The 19,687-nt window shown below is 42.3% G+C and overlaps 1 protein-coding gene across 4 annotated transcripts in view; it reads left to right on the top strand.

The window, feature by feature from the left end:
* Positions 1–2,056: 2,056 nt before the first annotated feature.
* LOC139914359 (sodium bicarbonate cotransporter 3-like) overlaps positions 2,057–19,687 on the top strand; it is a 57,084-nt gene continuing 39,453 nt past the window's right edge. For all 4 annotated transcript variants that reach the window (XM_078290380.1, XM_078290381.1, XM_071902656.2 and 1 more), the window contains exons 1-2: positions 2,057–2,098; positions 19,600–19,681. In XM_078290380.1, coding sequence (XP_078146506.1) covers positions 2,057–2,098; positions 19,600–19,681 — 124 coding nt within the window. The remainder of the gene's footprint in view (positions 2,099–19,599; positions 19,682–19,687) is intronic.

Here is a 19,687-nt window from a genome sequence, read left to right as displayed (position 1 = left end):
TCTGCAAAACTCTCGTAATAATTATGAAACATTGAAGGACAAATGGGAAGAATTCTTTGACCGGCATAAGTAATATTCCGTACAACTGCACTCTTCTTCCTAACCTTTCCCCTTTGAAGCTTTAAAAGAGAAAACTTTCTCTAGCGACATCACCAAGCCTCGCAGGTTGCATCTTTTTAAGTGAGTCCCAGCACAGGTGGATGCCAGTGTGGTGCTTCTTCCACTTGTCTAACTTCTGACTCATCTCCCAGCTGCATTGTGCGGATGCATGTTTCAGGAGCGGTACACGGCACACTTCTTTGTGCGCTAATGGGCTCTCAGCATCTTTAAGACTCAGGGTACAATTAAGAGGTGATAGTTTGATCTCCCACCTCGCAGTTCTATTTCAGAGCCGCCGTGTGATTATGCCGGGGGTTGGTGAGGGTGGTGGGGGGGACTCTATTTAAAGGAAGATGCCCATGAACTCTTCTGAAAGAACAGACTACTTCTGCTGTTTGCATCTGTCTGTTTTCTGTTTTAATTATATTGCCCTCTGTAAGTGATGAACTGCTGTGAACCTCTGATCACAAACTCATTTTAGAATCATAGATATGACTGAGGGCGTTCACTGCAATTATGCAGGAAATCAGATATTCAGATAGTCAAGAAAGATAGTCAGGAAATGCTGCTAATTTTACAGTGAAAGCTTGTGCAATGAGAGAGAATAAATAGACTTAAAACGGAAAGAGACATCAGATGTTTACTTATTTTCAAACTCATGTGCTAATCGTCATGTAGGTCATCACGTTGGTCTGGATGACAGGATGTCCAGAGATGGGTTTCTGGACTGGACCATTCAAACTAATGGAAAAGGCCAAGATTATTCCACAATATACTAACCCCAACTAGACCTATTCTATTTCACTTTGAAGTTGTGAATGTTTTTTGCAATTGCAGCAGTTTGTAAACACAGCACCAAAATATAGTTTTTTGGTTTCTTTAGATGTGTGCCATAAAGACATAAATATGAACATGAACTCTGAATATGAAGTATGAACTCTGGATAGTGAATGAAATGCAGTAGGGCCTACATGCTTTACCACTGCCTTCTCACATGGCCACAGAAAATTGATTGATGCAGCATTGCCATCTGCTGGTAAGAATCAATCATTACATAGTAATTGTTCCATTTTTTTTAATGCATGATAAACCCGAGTCAAGAGGCTCTAGGATGACAGAGTGAGCGGATTACATTTCATGTTTGTTCAAATACTTTGTGGTTTTCTGATGAAAAGCATGCTCCTAAACCTACATTATCCCCTCAAATGAAAAGGCATCTGTTTCATTGTTTATCTCCCACTTCAAGCAAAATATTTTGCCTTCATTATTTATGTATTTAGTATTTATGTTAAAAAAACAGACTATATATTGATGTGCATGTAAACAACTGTATTGTCTGAGGATTCCCAAAACATAGCAGGGGTACCATTTTCAGGCTGTTACCAGTTATCACAAAAAGCCCGCTTAGACCCAGACATTTTGGATAAATTATATTCACTGCAACGTATAGCAAACGTAGAAGGCTAAATAAAAAACAAACATGGTTAAAACATGGAAGTCTCTTGTCTTCAACAATTTGTGATTTCATTATATTTGAAAGATTAATAACTTCAGGTAATAACCCAGCATCCTCGTGCAATATGTGACTGTGCATTGTCTGTTCTGCCCCTAACCTGACCTCTTCCTGGCCCCATGGTAGTTTGCTGTTTCTCTCAGGCTTCGCTCAATAAAAAAAAAAAATCTGCATCACAAAAAGCCCGCTTGGGACTTGGGGACGGACGGGGCAAGGAAATTGCGCCCCCTTGCTGGAGCGTTCTCGGATTTAATTGGCTGTGAATGCCGGCTATTGAAAGCGTATTGGTAGAGAACCCTGTCAATCACCGTGAAGGCGTGTCTTTTCCGCGTCGTTCAGCAGCAAAGCACAGCTAGACCTCACAGTTCAGAGAAGTGTCACCGAACTCTGTCTCCGCCGTTCATCACCCGGCAGAAAAGAGGCAGAAGGCAGGCGACAGGTGAAATGGACGAACCTAGTGAGCAAATGAGGCCCCTCTTGAGAACGGTAAGTACGCACCCAACACAGGTAGCCTACCATAGTTTTTATTTGTTTCCTCGTTGTCCATGTTTGCCCCTTTCTTGCCAAACAGCCGGAGAAGAAGGGATGCTTGGGAGTCAGATTCAGCCACCAACCGGCGACTGCTATTGTTAGCCGGCTTTCTAGTTATGACACGTGGCATAGGGGCAAGTTGTATTTAAAGCCCCTTGTTGAAGTCAGTTGGGGCGTCAATTCAAACACGTTGTTTGTATAAGTTTGTTTTCCCGACGAGTTATAGTTGTTTAGTTCATCTGCATTTGTTTCTAGATACTGCTAGCTAATGTAAGCTACTAGCCAGGCACGATTCGAACAGGCAAAGTCTCGAGCCTTGTTCTGAAACGTTATTGCTTGAAAAGCTGTCCTCAGTTGGCAGGCAAGACTGTATTTCTGCAAACCAGTGTTTGTTAAAGCACTTTGATCAACTTGAACTTCGATATAGATGATTAGCCTCTGGCGTTGTCTGAGTGGATCTGACAGTAGTTTAGTCTGCTTATAATTGATTACATGGCTTTGTAGCATTTTTTTCTCTCTCGCATCTACAAGTTCAACAGGTTCACTATTCTGACACTGAATGAAATGTGTCCTAACAGGTCAGTCATAAAGATCTGCTGTGTAGCTTGGTTTACAGTTGGAGTACAGAAATGAGAAGCTCATTTGCATATCAAATGCGCCCAAAATAGATCAGCTTTCTTGTATGACATTTCCAAGTCAGGAAATGCTGCTAATTTTACACTGAAAGCTTGTGCAATGAGAGAGAATAAATAGACTTAAAACAGAAAGAGACATCATTTTGCACAGTGTCAGACATGTGAATTGCAGAAGGATACACTACAAGTACCAAACTCTTGTATGACTTGCATTACTTGAGCTGTGGTGAGAGTAGAGATCCACATCCTGTTTGTTGGGTGTAACTTTACAGTCACAGATGGGTTGGTGGACTGTGTCAACTCAAACAGCAGTCTAACAAACCCCAAAAAAAGAAACTGGTTGCAGAGCTAAGTTTAAATGGTACTCTGACTGTCTGACATCAAGGTCAGCGTAGGGAACTTTGACCTGCACTGTGTGTGTGTGTGTGTGTGTGTGTGTGCGCAACTTGACCCCTGGCTGCCCAGTGAAAGGGAGTTGCTGGCTAGCTGCTTACGTCTTCCCCAAGCTTAAGAGTCAATGCCTTCACTGTCACACAAAACCCTTCATACAATTCAACTGCTTGATGCCTAATAAAGTCTCTGGGCTCATTAACTATTTCTCTGTCAGAGCGCTCGTCTTGAAGAAGACTCCATTGTTCAGTTGTCAGCCAAACATCCAGGCATTAGCCACTGCCTGGATGTTTGAAACCTGACTCTGGTTGCAAGGAGCCAGTCTCTTTTCTTCTGTTATTTCGGCCTTGCTGCCCCTACCCATTCCATCTTCGGGAGTCTTTAAAATGTCCATACCAAGGAGAAATGGGCAAGGAGGCATTGCTGTCACTGGGCTCAGAAATAGGGATGAACAGTGCTTTTCATACGAAACAGGTAAATACTGTAAAAGCCACTGCTGACATTGTGCCTCCAAGCTGGGATGTGATTATTATTATTTCTTTTTTTTTTGACACACCAGTCCCATTCATTTCAAACGTGAGGTTAGTCTGTACATTTGCCCCGTAATCAAATCACTGGCTATGCCTTTGTCTGATCCCTGTGACATGAATCCTGCTCTTTCTGTTTTACCCACGATCACGCCAACAGTAAATGTCATGTTATGTCATGGAGCTGCTGATTGTTGAGCCATATTTATGCCTCTTCTCTGACCACTGCTGACCATGTCAGACTGTTTACATGGCATTTATGGAGAGCCCCTTAAAAATCCCCCTGACTGGATGCCTGAGCGACCTTTGTAAGCCTCAAAGCATTAGAGAGGAGATTGCTGTGAGGCCGTTTACAGCTGAAAGATTTTAATTGGCAAACCTAACTATGGCTAGGTTTTATGCATGGGCCTACATGTTCAGCCGATGGTGTTTACTGAACGCTTAGTGGCCAAAGACTTGGCCCGTGGTCACCAGGACTTAATGGATTGTCTTTGGTTTCAAACTGAGAGATGGGAGGTCAAAAAAGAGAGAGTGAGAGAAACCGATATGACTTGGATCTTCCCCAGGCATTCATTACATTCTCAGTGACGTCCATTTACTACCAAATGATTACATGTGTGCTCTGATGTTGGTTCACCTCATTAGTGGGCATGTCCTGTCTCATCTACAGCACCTCTCTCTTGGCTCTTGCTGTCCTGAAAAAAGAGAAAATATGAAAGTACCTGTCCCTGGATGATGGTAGTTATTTGTCCTCATAAGTTTGTATTGGTTCTTTAACTTGCGAAAACTAAACACTTATTTCTTAATCATAAAATCTTGCAAACACTCAGCTTCGTTATACTTCTGCTGCATAACCACCAGGATGCCCTGCTTACTGGAGCTCACAGTACTATATCTTTGGGATACGGATGAGCAGGATTGCAATTGCAGTTTTATAGTACTGCAGTATATGATGGGTAGAATTGCATCAGTGTTGTATACGCAATGGGTAGGATTGCTATTCCAGTTTTATTGCTCCCTATTTTAAAACTGTCCTAAAAGCGATTCTCAAAGCATGTAGGAACCTCTTGGATGACATTAGAAAGAGAAACTTCTCATCTTTTTTTCTAGAGACTTTTTTCTACAGCATAGCATACTTTTCTGATGAACACAGCAACCAGAGGGGCTCAGGAAAATGAGTCTCACACTCATACTTTTGCTTTAACCGCCACTGTCATATCAAAAGGTACTCAACTAGGAGCTCAAATGATCATTTTTCTAAATGGTAGCAGTAAAAAGTTGCCAAATGATAATCACATGTTAATGTGTCAAAACTGACTGTACATCATGAGTCATGATGATAACATTGAATTGGGACTGAGATTCAAAACTGAGTTGCCAGGTCCCTCTTGATTCCTATCCTTTGTGATCGATAGGTCTGTGTCTCGTATTTAGCCCACTTCACGTCTTCTGTCGTTAACACCCTGATCTCTGTTTACCGGCTGTACAGTACAAGCTGTCCTGGAATTTCATGGAATATTACCTCAGGTGTCTGCCAGGCAGGAGGGGAGATTGTGACAGGGAGATTTGTGTCTCCTGCTGTCCACTCCTGCTACGGCATGAATCGTGGCTTTAGCCCAGCCCGTGTGGGCTCTTTGACCCGAGCTATTAAAGGCTCAGCGAAGAGGTTACTGCCAGGGTCAGTGAGTGTTTATGAGACTGGCTGGCTGCATGACATTGCTTTGATATTTTTTTTTTTTTTTTTTTTTACCACAGAATGAGCCTCTTTGGAGGTCTAATAGTGTACTGTTCTGTTCAGCTGTAATGTTGATATAATAACCCTACACAATAGAGGATTCATGCATACAGGAGCTAGATATAAGCTAATGGGTGTGCACAATAGAGAGCCTGTTTGTCCATACTGTATACAATCCACTCTCTGTAGGGATGAAATGTACTTTCACCAAGTAGGCTAATATTAACGCCACAGTGCAGACTGAGACCATAAGCTTTTAAGTGCTCTTTGGAGGCAATGACTAGGCCCACTACCATGACAGTGAAAAATGATACCATTGTGTGTGCCCTTGCTCTGTATTTTCCTTGTTTTTGACTCATAGAAATGTTGAAAAAAATGTTGTTAAATCAAAGGATTTTTTTTTTTTTACTTTAACCTTTTATTTATCCAGGGAAAGTCTACTGAGTTTACTTGCTCTTTTCCAGCAACGCTCTGCTTCACATTCACACAGTTTTGTACATTCACACCTGGGAGCTGCCCAGTACAGGCGCAGTCTTCCACTGTTGGCCACTGAGCAGCTCTACCGGAGCAGTTGGGGTTTAAGTGCTTTACTCAGTGGCCCCTCGACAGTAGCTGTGGAGGTAGGAGAGAGCATTACCCATTCCCTTTCCCTATCCACATTTTCCCAGCTGGTCTGGGGATTCAAACTGGCAACCGTTGGCCACAAGCCTACTTCACTATCCTCTACGCTACTGCCGCCCCGGCTACAATTTGAGGACTATTTACTGTGACTGAGTTCTTGGAGAACTGTTTGAGACATAGCATTTCCCTAGAAGGTAATCTTATGAGCATACAGGGCAGGAAAGCAGATCAGAGAGCTCACGATTATACTTCTCTAAATAGTATAGTGCCTTTTCTCTGACTAGTTGGAGCTTTGTCTTTGTGAGTACTGATCTTATAATGTCACTACAGAGAGGATTTGAAAGCTCATCCAATTAAAGGAAAGCTTACAAAACTCATCAGCCCCATTGAGTAGCTAAGTGGCCTCAGCCTTAATGGTTGATGGTACAGTGGAAGCTTTGTGGTGGGCGGTGATATGAACTGGACTGGATAATGGGTCTTTGAGAAGTTCACCTTTGTCCCATAGACCCGCTTCTTGTTTGTAAACACTAGGAGGTGTGCACACGCAATCCTGTGGCAGAAAATTTGCATGCTCAGTCTCTGCCAGTGAGAAGCTGAACGGCATTATAATGTAAGTGCATGCATTTATGTTCCTGAGGCTTAGGCCTACTATCTTGGAGTTATCCTTTCACCTTCATCCATGCAAAGATACTGTAACGTTACAGCAGCTACAATACAGTAATATTAGAAGCTTAAAAGGCCATCATTACTTTAATGTCTTACCATAGCTATCTCTTTTACTATCTTTTTGACTGTGTTTTGTCTGTCATTTTGCTTAGATACTTGCAAAGATAGAGCTACAGATGTTTACTTTTGCAACTATCAAGCTATCATGCTTACTGTTTTTGGCACATCCTGAGCGTGGCTAAGCAACTAGCCATGTTGCATTTTATGATTTGGTGAGCTAACTGCCATGGATGCCAGTTATATTTGGAAACACGAAATTTGATAAGTATTGCATTCTTTCCTGTGTTTAGTGGTGAGCTGATTGTTGTTGCATAACCACATAATGACAATTACAAAATTGGGGTTTGGCTAGATGAAAGTAATGGAAGAGGACACACTATGCCATTATTCTCATATCACACTACACCCACGGACATTGCGACCAATCTGCCAACCTAACTGGTCGCTTAATCACTCACCCTTAGCTGACCACTTAACTTGCAGTCCAGTTTGGCCTATTTAGTACATTGGGCATTTGTAAGGGGTTTGGGCTGCGTGCAAAAGGTACTGAAATAGTCAGAAATTCTGGGGTGTGTCACCTCCTAAAGCTCTGCACTCAGAATGATTAATAGAACACAAAGACCCTAGCTTTCCTCTGCTAATGAAAAACAAAAGATGGGTGATGACCATTACTGCTTATTTCCTTGTGTGGTTATATAGGATTGGGAACTTCATAATCTGTATGTCTGTAATACATATTGTTTTGATTTGCAGATAATGTTTGCTTGATTTGGGCTGGAAAATTTGCAACCAACCCAAACCTGCAAGATATCTGTCTAAACCTGAACTGAGTCACAGGGGTGTGTAGGCTGGGTTTTTCTTGGCTTAAACCAGGCCAAAACGCAAAACTCCAAATAATTTTCAAATCATCAGTTGCAAATAAAAGTGTTTTGTAACACTGAACCCAACCTGGATCACACCTGTGAAATTAAGTTAGAAATTCAACCTGACCTTAACCTAGTCCATTGGGTCTCGTCAGTCTCGACATAAATCTGTATCACTATGACACACACTCAAACATACACAGTACACACACACACACACACACATATGCACAAACACATGGGATATGCTAATCTAGGCAACTGTGACAGTAAATAACTCCATCTGTTGTCTTAAAGTTGAAGCTTTAGGCTAGCTCTCTGGTTATCTCACAGATTACTATACTGTATGTCTGAATTTCACTTCTGCTTACCTTTTCGTAAATCTTAACCTCTGCTTAACTTATTTTACCTCCACCTCTGCCTACTTTAAGGATGTGGGAGTGGACATCATTTTGAGGTATCTGCACTTCCTGGAAAGTCAAAAATTATACTGTTACTGTTACTTTTTAACCACTACTGATATTTCCTTGTTACTGTTATCTGAGACATGGTGTAATACCACAGTTTTCAGGATAGAAACCTCTGTTCCAGTACTTGATGTCATGTTTTTTTTGAGCAACTCTCTCCCCTTCCTCAAGAGCAACTGTTGAGGTGCCCTTGAGCAAGGCACTTAACCTCCAACTTCTTCAGTGAAGCTCTATGTTGTGAATGTTGTGTATGTAACTGTGAATGTGAAGTAGGGCGTTGCTGGAAAAGAGCAAGCCTGCTCATTTGACTTTCGTTGGATAAGGATAAGTAAAGGTTTAAAAAAGGTTTCTATCTTCAAATTTAGACATCACACTCACAAATACACATCTGAAATAAAAATGAAACACAGTATCACAGTTACCAGAAAATCATTGTTCCGACTATGTAGGTATAGAGCATGTAGTCTGTTTTTACAAAGTCTCAAGCATTACCCTGGTGGGCAGTTAGTTTGCCTGGTGCCTTGGCTAAATGTAGATTCAGCCATTAGGTGGCACCCTCCCCTTTCCTCCCAATATTATGTCTCTGATTAAGTGGGGTAATGAATTTAGGCTCAGTTTTACCCTAGCTATAATGGTCTTGTGGTTATTAATCTATGTGGAACTGATAGCAGATTACATGTAGCACATCCATTGGTCTCTAAGGACTGGGTTCCACAGTTTGTCCTTGAGTAACCAAATTCTGTTTTCTTAGCTGCTTATGATGCAGAAATGTGGGCTTCATTTGCCCTATTTGTGCAACAGTACTAGAGACATTTTTTTTTTGTATTGGACAGGGAAGAAATGAGTCATAGTCCTCTTTGGGATTACAGGTTGCTGAAAGACATCGCCAACCTTGAGGCTGCGATAGAGATTATGAATGTCACAGAGTCAGAGCACAGAGGCTCCTAATGAATACACAGCTATCTGTCCTTTTTCAATACACTGCACCCTCTGTGGAATGCCGAGCCGACACGTGTGTGTGTTTCTATTTATCTGTGCTGGGGGTGGGCCTTCATGTGTGACCTGAATACCTCAGCGGGTGAGCATTTGTATGTCCTCCAAATGTGTGTATGTCCTCTGTGTGTGTGTGTGTGTGTGTGTGTGTTTGTGTTTGAGCTCTTGGCTGGGTGAATAAAATATTCATGGTGGCAGGGGATTGGCTGCTGAGCAAAGAGCGGGCTGTCAGGGTAGAGCGGAGCAGTGTGTGTCATAAAGCAGCTCTCTCTGTCTCGCTCGCTCTCTCTCTCTCTCTTTCTGTCTCTGCTCTCTGTATAAAGAGATGAGCTGAGGAAGAGGGAGCAGACCAGTGCTCTAGTATCTCTGTCCACGCTTGGCTCACACACACATTCTACAGTAGAGAGAACCAACAGAGAGAAGGAACCGGCTAACGTCACTGCTGCCCGGCTAATGTTATAGTCTAAATGGAGGGACAGAGCGAAGGGGAGCATGTGCTTACGGTACGTTTGTTCTTCCCTCTGTGTGTGTGTGTGTGTTTATGATGTGCATGACTGTCGTGCTGTGCAGTTCAATAACATCCAGTGGCTCTGTGTGTGCAGTATTACTTGTGTGTGTGTGTCTGTGTCCTCTTATGCTCTCATGCTGCAGAGTAAAGTAGCGGTCATAGGTTGTGCTATTGAAGGGGGCAGTTGTTCAGTACATTTGAACAGAGATTAAAAAAAAACAGCAGAGATTGGAGGAGGAGGATAGGTGAAAGAGTGGGCAAGAAGCCCTTGCCTCGCCAGCCATGCCTCTTGAAATGGAAACGATCCGTTCCTGCTCTTTGATCACCTCGAGGAGCAGGAACGAGAGGAAACCAACTGAGACAGATATGGCTGCTTGAAGGAGCGGGACAAGGAGAATAGGAAGGAAGGAGGGGAAGGAGCAGCGCGAGTGAGAGGAGGGTGGAAAATTGGTCCGCCGAGTTGAATGTAAGTGTTGTTGAAAGCAGGTGCACACACAGAGGGGAAGATATTTGTGGGGTAGAGAGGGGACATGGTTTCCATCTGTGTGTGTGTGTGTGTGTGTGTGTGTGTGTGTGTGTGTGTAGATTACATCCAACATCATACATGGAGATCTGTTTGTTTGGAGTGTCTGTGTTTTTCCATGTGTCTGCGCACTGAGGCATCTTCCTTGTTCAAGATGGAACCATGAAACAAAAACCAGAATGCTCAGTGAGTTCAAGGGAGAAAATGAACCCTACATCAGCATCTTGACCCAGAAGAGCTTAGGCATTGGTGGGCATAAGGGATGTAATCTGACTGCCTTGTTTGCTTTGCCCTGTTCAAGCTTGGTGAGGCTTCAGGGAAGGGAATGATTAAATGACTAGAATGAGTTGTGGGGCGATGTACCAGTCAGCAATAGAAACACTAGCTGGTTAAATTAAATTTAGCCTTGCAGAAATGGCAGCCAGAAAACATTACACCCCTACTGCTTATCATTACATATAAAAATAGACGACTTGCCTGTTTTTATATGTGTGTGTATATGTATGTACGTATATCCTCATGCATATATATTTCGCTGATTGTTAGAAGTCGTGTATATGTGCTCTCAATCATGTCTGTGCTTAGCATCTTTCTGTTTTCGGACTAGTTGAATTGGTTACGTAATTTAACAATAATTGGCAGTAACGATTTGTCAGTATTCTCGTCCCTAGTGTGTGCTTGTGCTTTTGGCAGTGTGAAACAGAGGCACCCAGTAATCTCAAGGGAAAGGTCTCTCACTATTTAACACCTCTCTTAGGTCAGTCTCTGCGGATTGGACCGGGGCCCAGTAAAGAAAGGCTGGCAGTGAACTGAGATTAGAGGGAACCTGGCCGGGTGGCTCGTTGGATGGCTGGTTGTTTCACTCACTGTCTGGTTGACTGAGCAGGTGGTTGGCTGCATCGTGCTAAAATCACTCCCGCACACACATACCGACAGCATTTGGGGTAACCTAAATATTGTGATTTTTGAGTAATAACATTACTTTAATGAGTAACAAATTAATGCAACGCATTACCCTTTTAAAATTTAGTAATTTATTGCAGTTCTCAATTATTGTGTCAATTATTATGAAAAGGAAGAAAACATTTTAGTCCAATGTGTCATGCCTGATATAACACATTCTCCACTGACGATGTGATATAGGTTACTGATTTGATGGAAAATAAATGTTTAATTATTAGATTACCTTTGTGATATAAAATGACTAACAATGTACAGTAATGAGCAGTGGCACAGTGGTTAATGAAATCTGTGTCACCATGAGTCAATACACATGGACTTCACACAAAGGTCTGTGATTAATAGTGGTAGTATCTCTTGGCCTGGATACATGTATAGTTGTATTGCGCGCACACACACATACTGTACCTTCTCTGCCTTTTTAGTCGTCCACCCTGAGTTTTCTTTCTGAACAAGTAGATAAAATGTGAAATATGCAATTTAGCCTATATGTTGTGTCCTGTTCATGCATAAGGCATAGCACTGAGTTCAAACGGTGCCTTTTCCTTGCTTAGAGCCTCTGAATGGATTCAATGTGAACCTTAAATCCTCTATCCCAGTATAGTACAGGCTATATCAGCCTTTCTCCCACATGGCAATGCTATGTACATAATTCTGCAGTGGAAAGTCTGTTTTCTGTTGTGTTTTTTAATTCACATGCCCTTCTGTAGTCTCTAAAGAACACACCATAGTTCTGTCTGTCTGTATTAGAAGCTTTATTAATTATTGAGCCAGGCTTTCTCTCAGATGAGCGTGCACAGAAACGGCGCTTCACCACTATCGGCCAACAACATCATGGAACTTGGTGTGCATCAGGCTGACTGTTTTAAGACTGTAACAGAACAGCCTAGGGTTATTTAGAGATGTTTTAGGCTCCTGCCACAACAGGCGGTCAGATAGCAAACAATCACAATGTCCACTCTCTGTCCAGTTTGAGGCCCAGTCTGTAATTACCGAAACATATTGACTGAGCCTTTAAAACTCAGTATTTATAATCTGTAAAAAGAGTTTTGTAGCCTATCTATTTTGGGAGCTGTAAATGTTTGGAATGAAACAGACCTGTCTTTTGAGTTATGATGAGCTAAGAGTGTTCCAAAAAACATGCTTTTTAAAGATATTTTCCATCTCAAACTGTTCAGAGATGTGTGAATATGCTCAAAAAGTAGATGGTCAAATAAATCAGGTAACTGATTGCTGGGCGCAGCACCAATGCTGTTGTAATAATGGGGAGGACGTATTACAATGTAAGCACCAGCCGTGATGAGGACCAGTGTTGCTTTAAATTTGAGCTGTGTCCAATTTGACGACTGCTGTCAGAATCAGACTTAGATTGGTCACATAGCCCATAGGAAAAACAAATACTCTGTTGACGAGAGCATCTCAAATTGTTTGCAGTGCGGATGTTCTGTCACTTTTGTCTACTTGGTAATTAATCCTTTCAGCATCAAATTGGTGGTTGTTAATTGATCCTGTCTGGAGCAGAGCAAATTTGAGAAACTAGACAGCTAGCTGGTAGCGTTATGGACTAAATAAGGGGAAAGTGATGTTTGGCATCAGCAATTAAGTCATTGTGTGTCCCGCATGTTTGTGATCTGGGAACTGCATTTCAACATGGCACCTGTGTGAGGAGGAGGAGGAGAGGGTGGGCAGGTTGGGAGGATAGAGGGAGAAATTATGAAGAATGACACTTTGATGGTTTGTTTGTATTGGCAAGTTGGCCGCTAGCGTTGCCTGCCTCCCCTTGATTGCCAGTTGGCACCCACCTGCTACCCACCCACATTTGCCCCCTTCCAAGGGGGAATGAGCAAGGCTACAAAGGGCTTATCCTGAATCAGACTCCATGCGTGCTTTCCATTCTGCTGCCCTTGCGCTCCAGGTGACGTTATGTTCTCTGGGGTTTAGGGGCTTCTGGTTTCCCCACCCCCCTAGACACCCCTCTTCTCACTGGTTGGGACAGCAGGACAGGACATGTCCTCTGAGTAATGTTTTCGTCGTTCCGGACACTAACAGGAAGCACTGTGAGTACATTTACATGCTCATACCACAAATTCAGGAAAAGCTGTTTCTATTCGTCTTCACATTCTCATCACAAACATCTCTGTATACATGAATAAACAGATATTTTACCTTGGATACAGAACTTACACTTAGGCCGCAAAAACATCCCAACTATCTTATTCAGGTTTCTCAAAGTCAGGGTAATGGTGGATGGGATATGGTGTTTTAATAATAATGTTTATTTTATCCTGAATAATACTGAAATATTAATGTGCATGGAAACTCGCTCAGTGTTACTACCTACCAGCTAAACACAGCTCAGGCTAGGCTAGTAGTGATTAGAGATGGCATGATAAAGGCCATACATTGATATAAGCCAATAAATGGGCAAATTTATTATATTAGCATTGGGAACTTAACTGATAGAAAGATCAGGGAAGAATGCACTATTTCAGCCCGGCTGTATTTTACAACCAGCCTTGTTTGTTTGTTTGTCTTTGTTTGCATCCTGCTGCATCCTGCCATGTGTTAGTTTGGCCATGCGCTTTTTGAGGATTGCTTTGTAGATGTTGCTCCTGAGAAGATGCTGGCTTTGTCAACAAGGTGTCATGGTGTCAAAATAAAATGTAAAATATTGACTAGAGGAAGTTTAAACACCCTTAGCATTAACAGAAATCAGTTATTGGTCAAAACTCCAACAGCTTAACTCAGTCTTAATGGAGTAGGCTATAGGTTAGCCAGGCAAACCAGCTCATCCCAACACAGCTCAGGAACCATCCCATTTCATCTTATGTTAGAATTTCAGTTTGTTCATGTTAACCTTAATTTTCTGTTTGGATGTTAAAGAGTAACTAAACCCCAAAGTCAAATCTATGGTGAAGCCGGACACCTAATGGTGAAAAGTAGGGTACTGAACTGGCAGTTTGCTATTGGCTGGTCTTTGGTGCCAGGTGATGTCACCTTCTAGAGTACAACAGGTGCTGACAGTGGCAGATGGCCAGTAGTACTACTACTACTACTACTACTACTACTACTACTACTACTACTACTACTAATACTACTACTAATACTACTACTACTACTACTACTACTACTACTACTACTACTACTACTACTACTACTACTACTACTACTACTAAAGTTACCTAGTGTTTACTAGCAGACCCAACTGAAATGAACAATTAGACTGTTAAAAGAAGCACCACTATATGAAACATAATTTTGGGATATTACAAAAGATCAAGACTGTAAATGCTGTCAGTTAATAAGAATTATCCTTTGGTTAGTTTGGAGATGAACATAGCACTGGTATGAACAGGTCTTATCTTTAACATCAAGGATGTTGTGGTTAATCCAATTGCTGTAGCATTTGATCTGGACCTTCTTGGGTAATTTGGCCTCCAGCTCTGCTCATCTCTCAAGAATGTCAAAGAACAATTTTGGTATATTAGATTAGAACCAGAATTGCCCAGCCACCACTAGACACACCTAATCTGGCAGGATCTGTAATTTCAGTAAAGGAAAACAAGACTAGTCTTGTTTTCTTTACTGTGCAGATCCAGCCAGAGAGATAATGTGCAGATCCAGCCAGAGAGATAATAATCTTCTGTCATCGCCCCCCCCTATTGATGTCACTGAATGGGCTGGTGTTCCTACTCAGTTGGCAGTTCTTCTCCTGCCCTCCAACCCCTCCCCCCTGGCACGGCTCCTTTAGCCCAGACACAGCTGTGCTCTGTGGGCATAATGGCCAATCGCCTCCCTGGCCTGGGGACTGTGTGTGGCAGACTAGGGGGTTATTTTGGACCAAAGCTATGTGACAGGTTGCATCATGTGTGTTGAAATTGTTCCAAGTAACATGGGGGAGAGGGCACGACAGACCTTAACACGTGCATATACCTCATGAAACAGTGCACATGCAAGCCGCATTCGTAGAATGCATGATAATGTGTGTTTGTACGTAAACAATGTAAATGGAGTCAACGGCACAGTAAAAGTAAACAGATTTATGGAAATGGTATTTTAAGAAGCTTAACAATAAGAACATACTGAAAACAGGAATAGTTTTAGACCAGCGTTATGTTCCCTGCTTGTAAACATTGGGGAAAGTGGGAAGAGTGGGAAATTAAAAGTAGCCACCAACCAAATTGTGTTAAAACTTACTCTGGCCAGTAATTTTGTCTAGTTTACCAGCCAATTTGGCAACCATCATTTGGGGGTCCTACTCTTTTCCTTAAATAAATTAGTATCTGCACTGCAGAAAATATCCATCCTTACTCCAGCATTGAATCAGTATTGAATCAGCAAATCAAGTGTTCTTGAATCAAGTGACCTTTTTCTCAATACTAGTGGAGTGATCTGCTTTATTTTGCTTTGTTTCAAGTTATTGACCCTTGTTTCTAGAAAATACCTGAAACAATTTACACTGTAACAGCAACAACTCAAATTATTTCAATACAATGGCCAAATGTTTCACTTGGTTAGCCCTAACACTAACCCTAAGTAAACGTGAACATGAGGCTACGTGGCCTGTTAAGATGGACATTTCTTTTGCAGTGTGGTATTTTTGGGATATAGCCTACCACCCACTGTGACTACTCTGAATGCCTGACTTGATTGCAGCCAGGCAATTGGACCAGAAAACCCAGACACTTCCCAGTGCTTCTCCACCACAATCACCATCAGGAGCCAGTCCAGTTTTATTTAGTCACCCATGGTCTGCTGTGGGGGGGGGGGGGGGGGGGGAATGTAAGTTCCCAGAGTGACATTCATTTCCTGGCTCTCCTCTGCCTTTCTGCCACTGTAATATTGCAGCTCCTCATCAAGACACTGTCAGAGAGCAACTCTGCTCATTATCATGCAAATCCACCAGCACACACATACACACATGTGCACGCACAAACACAGTCACAGATGCCGTCATTCTTCGTAGGTGGGGGTTCTAACAGGAAAACGATTATTATGGTAATATATGTGCGGAAATCTGAATGTCATTGAAGGCATAGTCACACTGAATCACTGCTATTTCCCATGATGTCCCCTCCACGTGATTATTGATGACTGTTGTTGAAAAAAGCATGGGATTTATTTTCTGTGGATAGGACACCATTTTTTCATTCACTTTTTATTACTCTATATTTACAGTTGGAAGTATTGTTTTTATCAAAGCACAGCATGGGTCATCGTGGTTTTCACAATGCTTTATTTATTTTCGGCCTATTCCTTTCTCAGTTTTCTTTGTGTTCTGCCTCGCATCTGTCCTGTAGTACCTAGCCTTTTTACGAAACATTTTTAAGATTAATCATGTCTTGAATTTGGAGGACGTGCTCACATTATAAGGGCTTTAGAAAATGGAGATTATATTGTTGTCGCTGTCAGTTGTTTGTGCCCATTGAAGACGGCGCTCGTGTCTTCTCTGTCCTTTAGTGTAGATGCTGTGTTCCTTGGGGAAATGTCTGAGTGAGTGGCTCAACTGTGTGGATGGGCGGGTAGGTGACTGTCTGTGTGAGACAGCAAGCCTGTGATGGAAAGGGAGAGTGCAGGAGAGAGGCACAGAGTACGTGCTCTTCATCAGAATGAAACCTCAGTATGTTGAGTGGAAGGGGCTGGCACGATGGGGCCAGAGCAAATGAGACCCTGATGTCAGCCAGCTATCCTGTATTCTTTCACTGTGTGGTAACATCATCACCTTTTTGTTTCAGCAGTGCTTCTCTGTGATTGGTTGCAGGGATTGGAAGCATCCTCCAATTGGGGATTGTGTTGCATCAAAGCACTTGTGCATGAGACAGCAGAACAGCAGATTAAAATTTATTGAAATACTGTCTGATCATGCGATATGATTACAAACTATTAAATGGAATTAACAGCAACAATAAGGGGCTCAATGCAACATATTTTGGTGATTTTGCAAATCCTAGGGGTGCATTGTTTTGGCTTCATTATAATCAGTTATGGCCAACAGCCTGCAGCAGAAACTAGTTTAAAGTTCATCATGAGCTGAAGCCTGCAACCTGTCACACTCACCGACTTGTAAGCTGCAGCTTGTAAAAGAAACTGTAAGCCAGTTTCCCCACTCTCGGCCATTCAACCGTCACAAGCTCATACCCCTAATTCAGCCCATAGCACGGCAGTCAGACCTAAAGCCAGCATTAGCTGCTTGCTTACCACCCTGTGGTATTTATACATCCCTTATGGATACCTCTCTAAAATAGCCTCTTCCTCCCAGTCACAATACCTCATGCCTCGCTGAACAGCTGGAAGTAGTAGCCTTGTTAGAGCTGTGAAATACCAGTTTCTCACTAATGTGGGCGCGGGTTACAATGTGCCATTGGTATATTGTGTTGAAGTGATTTGACTTTCCCTCATTTTTTTTTTTTTTTTCCCTTGTGTTATGATATCAGTAGCAGAGGGATTCTGGCTTTCTCATTATTTTTGTGGTTGCAGCGTGAACTGACATCCCTATCAGTTACAGCTGTATCCTGGTGGCAAACCACAGTGACTTATCCCATTAAATTTAGTTGTGTTCTGGTCACACATGCAGCGGTAATTAGAGACGCTGTGTGTCCTTGTGGCTGCCCAAGGGCAGGGAGTCAAGGGAGCAATGATAACAAGGTTGGTAATTGGACCAAACTGGATTTGGGTTTAAGGAGGTTTAAATGTGTGTGTGTGTGTGTGTGTGTGTGTGTGTGTGTGTGGGGGGGGGGGGTTGTTTGTGAATGGGCATTATGATTTGATAAAGAACATGAATTGTTACCTTTTCATTAAGGTCATAACCTTTTTTTAATAAGGAGCGTAGTCAGCCCCTTGACGTTGCTATGAAACCCTACCCTCTATCACATGGACCGTAACGATGAATGTATTTTCCAAGACAGCCTAATTGGTGTGCGGAAGATATACATAGGCGAGCCTTCATTAAGTTGCAATGATACCCTGCTGCATTATACTTGAGGTTGTTAAGGAAAACCATGAGCAGCTAATCTGCTAGATAAACTGTATCGTAATCACATCTCGTGCCGGGTTTTATTTATTTGTCAGAGGCTGTAAGTTGTCATGAATTTTAATCAAGGGATTGATTATCACAGACCACCAGTCGTTAAGTACACTTCATTATATTTTCCACTTCCGTCCTGATCATAGGCTAAGCTGTTGTCCTTGACTGCCTGTGAAGCAGGCCCACAACTAAGTGTCAGTGGTGCAGATTGCAGTGGCATATGGCACATAGCATCTTCCTGTGCTTGTGTCCGGTGACTATACTCGCCAGTCCATGTCATCTCTCTCTTTCTCTCTCTCTCTCTCTCTCTTTCTCTGCGTGTGTGCACGCTTTATTGACATGAATGTTACACAAACAATATTGCCAAAGCTTTAATTTCAATGTTGAATATGATAGAATAAGACAATAGGTTAAAATTATTTTTACCCACTCTCTTGTATTGGTATGTGTCAGTATCTCTTTAGTGGGTGAGCTGGGTTGCTGCGTATTCAGCTCCCTTACCCAGAACCTCCACTTCAGTGTGAGGTTTTGGGTACCAGTTTCTCCTGTTCACCCTCACTACTCTGTGGCTGAAAGGTAATTGGCCTTAGAGGACTGCAGGTAGAGACATCACAAAAGCCTCTTACATAGCAGGACAGTGTATGATTACCTTCATTTTACACTTGTTATGATCAATTCTGGGCTGCCTTCCTGGGCTCTGCCCCACTCCCAGCCCCGAGCCAACGAGACTGCAGCCCCATACCTATCCTCGGAGGCACTTTTCACAACAAACCATTTGTTTTTTAGTACACTTCTATGGTTTAAAGGCACACTTCATAGCCACATACTGACAGGCTTGTTGATGCAGTCATATTTTCACTTTGTCACTTTTTTCAGTGCAGTATTTGTCGAAATAGCTGCAGCTAGAAAGTCTTGTTTTCACTCTTACTAAGGTCCTTATTTACAAAATTCTAATAAATAATTACCACTTTATTACTTTGGGGCGCAGCTACAACCCCTAAGGAACCTTTGCACAGAATCTGTGCTCGTTTGTTGTGATCTGCTTTAAAACCAAAGTATTTCCAAATGACAGATCCACTTTTAGGAACTAAAACGTTGTTTTCCCGTTCAGACTCAGGAGAAGGATTTTCCTCTCTAACGTTGGACCGAACCATTCTTTCCACACTGCTCCTGGCTACTTTTTACCAAAAATGGTCTATGCAAGGTTTCTCTCTCTCTTTCCCACGAGAGTTGCCTGTTTCTCTATCTTAACTTTCGTTTTGGTCACATGAGTGCATGTTGTTCATTCAAAGGTTGTGATTGGTTACATGTAATGGAAGCGCTAATTGTGCAGCCATGCTCATTAGTGGTAAATGAAAGTTACATTTACCTTTTAATGAGCATTTACCACTAATGAGGATTTTTGAGGATTGGGGTTAGGTCATCAGACAGCCACACATAATATGTCTTTAATTCTGTCTCTGTCTCCCTCCCCTTCTCCCCAGGGTCTAGACGAGGAGGCACTAGTTGACCATGGGAAGACCAGCTCCACCACCCACACAAACTATGAGAAGGAAGAGTTGGAAAGTAAGT

The sequence above is a fragment of the Centroberyx gerrardi genome, chromosome 19, assembly GCF_048128805.1.
Source record: "Centroberyx gerrardi isolate f3 chromosome 19, fCenGer3.hap1.cur.20231027, whole genome shotgun sequence".
Lineage (NCBI taxonomy): Eukaryota > Metazoa > Chordata > Actinopteri > Beryciformes > Berycidae > Centroberyx > Centroberyx gerrardi.
The sequence above is the reverse complement of the archived record's forward strand: the minus strand, read 5'-3'. Positions and strand labels throughout refer to the sequence as shown.